We start from the raw sequence: 6,000 nt of genomic DNA, 5'->3' as shown, positions 1-6,000 counted from the left end.
CAGAGGTAAACGGTATGTTTGAAGCCACAGAGCGGAGGACAGGGACTGGAGCCCTGCTAACTGCCTGGAGGAAGGAAGAATAACGGGAAGAGGCCAGAGCAGAAGGGGTTAATTCAAACTCCCCTTCCTGGGTGGGGGTGGGGGCGGACAGCACCCTCCCCCCAATTCAGACAGACCTAGAAACAGACTAAGGGGAAATACTAGGATGAGAAAGTGGGAAAAGCTGACCAAGGAGGCTTGGGCAGCAGCCACGTCACGGGTGCCATGGAAGTGGGGGGGGAGGGTCTCCACCCCGATACCCCAGCCATCAAGAGGCCCAACCAGGAAAGGGGAAGGGGGTGGCACAGGGAGGCCCTTTCAGCTCAGGCCTGGCTCTTAAAGGGCCGGCCTCCCCGCCCACCCACCTGCCCCCAGAGCCCCCTTGCAGGGCAGTTCTGGGCACGTAGGGTCCCGCCTTGCTGGCTGGCTGGCAGGCTCACTCACCTGGCGGGAATTGGGAGGGCGGGCCTAGGAGGACAGCCAGGCCAGGAACGGGTTGTGTGTCTGCAGCCTCTGCCGCTGTCGAGCCCCCTCCTGGCCCTCCCGCCCTCCTCCTGCCTGGCGGGCGGGTCCAGCTGTGTTCCATTAGCAGCCCTGGCTGATCCCCAGCCCCCTAGAACCTCCCCTTCTTCCCCCACCCTGAGTGGCCGGCAGTCCCGCCAGTCCCGGCAGGCAGGCCGAGAGCCTGGGCAGCATTCAGCCCCAAGAGCTCAGGACCTGGGACATTGGGGACCAAAGGACAGCCAGAAGTGATCGAGGACTCCCCCGTGGGCCTGAGGAACCCAGGCCCTACTCCCCCTGGCTGGTTGCACTGGGCTGCACTGGATTCTCAGTGAGGTAGGGGGATCTCCAGCCACGGTAAGTAGGGGGCGGAGTGGGCTGCTTCCTGGCTCTGGGCTGAAGGGTACCTTCTGCCCTGACTTGCTGTGTGACCTGGGGCAAGTGGCTTTCCCTCTCTGGATCTCAACTGCCTTCTCTATAGGGGATGAGCTCTAAACTGAGTCCCAGTTCTGCCTCTCCCTACCCTCAGATCTGTGCCTTTGTATTGGGGTGGGATCATCTCCTTGGCAGGTTCTGTCCCTGTAGCCCCTGGCTCTGGCTGGAGCCAGGGGAGTGGAGGCCAGAGACAGGAGCGGGAAGGGGACACAAATACATCAATGTTCACGCCTCCACACGCATTCACACGTCTCAAACAGTTGGCAGCCCTTCATTGACTGGAAGGAGGGGAGGCCAGGATTGGGTTTGAGAGATGGGATGTGCACACCACCAGAAGGGGGATGATGAATAAAGTGGGAACAGTTCTGCCCCAGGAAGAAGGGGGTTGGGGTCTTATCTCCAAATACATTGAGGTGAGGGAGTCCTTTCTGTTCTCATTCCCTATCCAGGGCTGAAGGAGGAGAAATAGAATTCATTACAGCTGGAGGGAATGAAGTCAGACTTGCATAAGAACTTCCCCACAGGAAGGCCATTCATAGGCTAACTGTGTACACGTGTGTATGTGCAAGCTGTTGTGTCTGGGTATGTTGGTGAACATAGATCTCTGTGAGCATGCCTGTGTACAGGTAGGCTTGTATGCATATATGTGTCTGTGTGTATATCCTGTGTATATCTGTGTGTCATGCTGACACATGCATGACTCTGCCTGTGTGTGTCTGTTTGTCTTGGGTGAGGCTGACTGATGTATGGCTCTGCTGGCTGTTTGCTGAGCCTGCACTGATTTATCTGGGTCCATCCATCCAGGGTTTAATAAAACTAAAAGATGAACATCCATCAGCACTGAAGGTTGGCAACAACCTGAGCCCTGGTGACCTGCTCTCCCGCTCACTGTACTCATGGGGGAAGCTTCCTTGGCGCACATACAACCCTGTGATGCCTGCCAGGAAACAGCCCAGTTGTCAGCCCCTGACCTTGTGGGTGACTAGCAGGGCCTCCTGGCTGAGCTGGGTGCAGCTAGCCAGGTACCAGGCTAGTATACACAAATACAGCGCCCAGGTTGATAAAGTACTGAAATACTTCCAAGTGCATTGGTGAATGGCCTCTGCCTCAAGCCCCCTCACTGTCCTAATCGGCCTGGCCTTCTAGGACTCTCTAGATGTCTCCTCAATGCAGCGACTCTCCACCGGCACAGCCAGATGCCGCTTGGACTCGGTGGTCCTGCCAGCATTCTGCTCTGGCTGGTTGGTGTCCATGCCATACCGGTGGTTAAATATTTTGAATATCACCCTGGCCCAAATCGTAGCCCAAAGCCTGCGGCTGGGCCTCTGAGAGGGACGGATGCCTGGCCAGACCTCCTGCCACCCCAGACCAGTGCTTGGGCCCCATGGGCTGGCTGCCACTTGCCCACACGTGGAATTGTGCTGCGTGAGCTCAGCAATCCACTTTCCTGGTTTCTGTGATTTTCAGGTGCTGCGGCTGTAGCCGGCTTCTCTGAGCCAGGATGTGGGCATCTTGGGCCCCTGGCCTGTGGCTGCTTGGTCTCTGGGCCACCTGCAGCCATGGGGCAAATACAGGTGAGATGACACACGAGGCCTGTGACTGGCTCCCTGAGGTGCCAGGTCCTATGTACCTATGTGACCTGGGCCATATGGGCCTTTATAGGAGAGTCTGGAGCCTGGGCGCAGGGTGGCCTGGGGTGTTTGTGCATGTGAGCCTGTGCCAGGTGAGCTAGCGTGTGTGTGTGTTTCTGCCTGCATATTGTGTGTCTCTGGGCCTCTCTGTGTTTGCATCTCAGAGTCGCTCTTTGCATCTGTGCCTCTTCCTGTGTCTCTATGTGTGAGACAGCTACCGTCCTCCCTGATACATAAACCTCCCCTGTGCACAGAGTGCTGGTCGGGCCGTGGGGTAGAGAGGAGCAGGCAGTGAGCTCTCCTGCAAAAGGAAGCTGCATCCTGAAAGAGACCCAGGCCCCTCTGATCCTTTTCAAGGTGGGGACTCCATCCTCCAGCCAAGTGCTCCTCCTCCACGCCTGGCCCTGGATCTCAGATAAAGGGCCCGCCTTGAGGCCCAGACGCTCGATGAGACAGAGGGTGCAGCTTTCCAAGGCCCAAAGCCAGAGGAAGTTGACCGGGCAACTTGCCCTGCCCTGCTGGGTGCCCTCTGGGCTCGGTAGTTTAGCCTCCCCACTGAGCGGAAATAGAACTACTAGAACCCAAATCCAGCCGAAGGAGGCTGATGCGGAAGAAATATGCATCTGGGGGCATGTGACCACCTGTGAATTGTGTGTGTACATGTGTGTGTCTGCATGTGTGCACATGTGCATTGCTCTCCTCTGTCTCACCGGGTCCCCTGGGGGATGGGGCAGAGGATTTCAACATCTGTAAGGAATCTGGGCCCATTGCCATGGGGTGAGTCACCCATTGCTGCTGCTGTTGAATACAGTGATAATCTTTCTGGTCAGACCTGGGGGAGGGAGGCTCCAGTGGAGTCATCGGGCTTAGGGATCCAGGATGTCTTCTTCCAGCCAGGCAGCCAGGGAGTCCAACGTGCAGCTTCCAGGAGCTGTGTTCACTGTCTTGTCCCAGCTACCATATCGGTATTGATGGGAAGGCCTTTGTGATTCTAGCCCCCATCTCTCCTGTTGTAACACCTCTCCCAACACTTCTGCTCAATCAGGCCTAGGGAGGAGGCAGGCCCATGGTACCCACCTGTCCCTTCAGGGTTTAAGAGACCTGAATTAAGCTATCCCTCTCCAGTTGCCTTCACCTCCTTGATAGCTGGTCCAAGGCACAGCCTGGCTAAAGGTCCAGAGTGGGGACTCTAACCTCCTTCCTGGATCCCCAAGAGCCTGGCTGTGCAGCTACCTTAACCTGTGCACATCAATTTTTCTTCCAGGTGAGAAGTGCCCACCTTCGCAGCAAGAAGGACTCAAGTTGGAACATAGAAGTGACTTATCAACCAATGTGACTGGTGAGTGCCCCTCTCATCCTGCTGCCCCGCCCCCCCCAACCTTTTTCTGGAGTGACCTGCACTCATCTGCCCTACACTTGGTGTCTCCCCTGAAGGCTTCAACCTCATCCGCCGACTCAACTTCATGAAGACATCGGCCATCAAGAAGATCCGCAACCCCAATGGGCCTCTCATCCTGCGACTGGGGGCGGCCCCGCTCACCCAGCCCACACGGTAAAGGCCCCAGAGTGACCGCTGGGAGTCAATACTGATCTCAGCCACACTCACCAGCAACGCTGGATGTTAAGGTGCTAAGCCTAGCAGCACTGGTGGGTCATTTTATCCCACCCCCTGGTCTCCACTCCTAGGGCTTGCAGGGTGGGCAAGAGGGGGTGCCTATGAGGCCCACACTCTGTCCCTCTCCTGTCTCTGGTTAGCAGTGGTTGGGGACAGGTCTGCATCCTGTGGGTATCATGAGGACCCCAGGATGGGGGTGGAACCTGGCAAGTGTGTGTGTGTGTGTGTGTGTGTGTGTGTGTGTGTGTGTGAGAGAGAGAGAGAGAGAGAGAGTGAGAGAGAGAGAGAGAGAAGTCCAAACTCCCACAAATCCCTGGATATTCTGGCCTTTGCTTACCTCTCCAGCCTCATCTCCCAAAATGGTCCTCTTTCTTTCTTGCTTTTCTAATCCTACTGAACCCTTTTCACCTTTTTTAGTGTCTCTCCTCCCTGCTTCCCTCCCTCCCCACCCACACACACACCCAGTTATTCTCCCTAGGACATCCTGAATTCCTTGGAAGCACTTGCCACTATTGTAATGAGATGGTGAAATAGTCATTCTGGGGATTCTTTGTTTGTGGTCTGCTCCCCCCATCACCTCCCACCCCGTTAGACTTGAAAGCTTCGTGAGGGTAGGCACCTTCTCTGTGTTCCCACTACTGTCCTCTCCAGCAGCCAGACCCACACCTGGCACATAGGAGGCACTCAAGAAATGTCTGTAAATGAATGGGTGTGTATGGGTTGTATCGGTTTGGAGGTGTGGGCCTGCAGGTATCTTGTGTAGGTTCAACAGTCCTGAGGGCCCAGGGTGGGCAGTACGTGGTCTCTCCCCTGAGCCTCAGGGCCCCCTCCCTACTCTGTCCCCAGCCGAGTATTCCCTCGGGGCCTCCCCGATGAGTTCACCCTGGTGCTGACGCTATTGCTGAAGAAACACACCCACCAGAACACGTGGTATTTGTTTCAAGTGACCGATGGAGAGGGGTACCCGCAGGTGAGCCCCACTCCTACACTTATTGCTCTTGGGGCTGAGAGCAGCACTAGTCCAGCCCAGCTCTGTCCCAGGTGGGGATGTCTGGGGCCTCCCCGCTATGCCCTAGTGCCCACCCTCAAGGCCACCCCCACCCCACCAGCATCTCTCTCATTCCGTGACTCCAGCCAGCGTCCTTTCCCTTCTGGGCCTCAGTTTCCCCTCCTGTGAAATGAACTTGAGGGCCCTTAACGGTGCCATGCTGTGGTCCCGGGGCTCTGATCCTCTGTCCTGCATCTTTCCCAATTCCACCCAGATTTCCCTGGAAGTCAACAGCCAAGAGCAGAGCCTGGAACTGCGGGCCCTGGGCCACGATGGCGACTTTGTGTCCTGCATCTTCTCGGTGCCCCAGCTCTTCGACCTGCGTTGGCACAAGCTGCTGCTGAGCGTGGCAGAACGCGTGGCCTCCGTGCATGTGGACTGCACCTCAGCCTTCTCCCAGCCTCTGGGGCCCCGGCGACCCATTCGGCCTGTGGGTCATGTCTTTCTGGGCTTGGATGCTGAGCAGGCCAAGCCCGTCTCGGTGAGTGCGAGGTGGGACTCTGGCCTCTGCTCCCGCTTTCTGGGAGCCTGGGCGAGCTCCCTGGAATCTGTTTCTGACCAGGTCCTTCCCTTGCTCAGAATCCTGGCTTGGCTCCCCACTGCCCCCCAGATGCAGCCTAAACACATTCACCTGGCATTCAAGGCCCTTCCGACCTGGTCTTTATAAATGTGCGCCGTGGCAGCTTCCGTTACCTCTCCACGCAGCTCCGCTCTTCTCGATTCCACCCTGG

General features: G+C 57.1%; 1 protein-coding gene across 6 annotated transcripts in view; it reads left to right on the top strand.

Moving 5' to 3' along the window:
* Positions 1 to 504: 504 nt before the first annotated feature.
* COL16A1 (collagen type XVI alpha 1 chain) overlaps positions 505 to 6,000 on the top strand; it is a 49,537-nt gene continuing 44,041 nt past the window's right edge. For 4 of the 6 annotated variants that reach the window (XM_080654998.1, XM_080654999.1, XM_080655000.1 and 1 more), the window contains exons 1-6: positions 505 to 897; positions 2,443 to 2,549; positions 3,871 to 3,945; positions 4,041 to 4,158; positions 5,068 to 5,191; positions 5,484 to 5,750. In XM_080654998.1, coding sequence (XP_080511124.1) covers positions 2,477 to 2,549; positions 3,871 to 3,945; positions 4,041 to 4,158; positions 5,068 to 5,191; positions 5,484 to 5,750 — 657 coding nt within the window. In that variant the 5' untranslated portion in view covers positions 505 to 897; positions 2,443 to 2,476. Of the gene's footprint in view, positions 898 to 1,424; positions 1,558 to 2,442; positions 2,550 to 3,870; positions 3,946 to 4,040; positions 4,159 to 5,067; positions 5,192 to 5,483; positions 5,751 to 6,000 lie in introns of all 6 variants that reach the window. The other 2 variants (XM_080654996.1, XM_080654997.1) reach the window with 2 other exon arrangements.

The sequence above is a fragment of the Plecotus auritus genome (genome assembly GCF_963455305.1).
Source record: "Plecotus auritus genome assembly, chromosome: 2".
NCBI classification, from domain to species: Eukaryota; Metazoa; Chordata; class Mammalia; order Chiroptera; family Vespertilionidae; genus Plecotus; species Plecotus auritus.
This window is presented reverse-complemented; position numbering and strand designations above follow the sequence as displayed.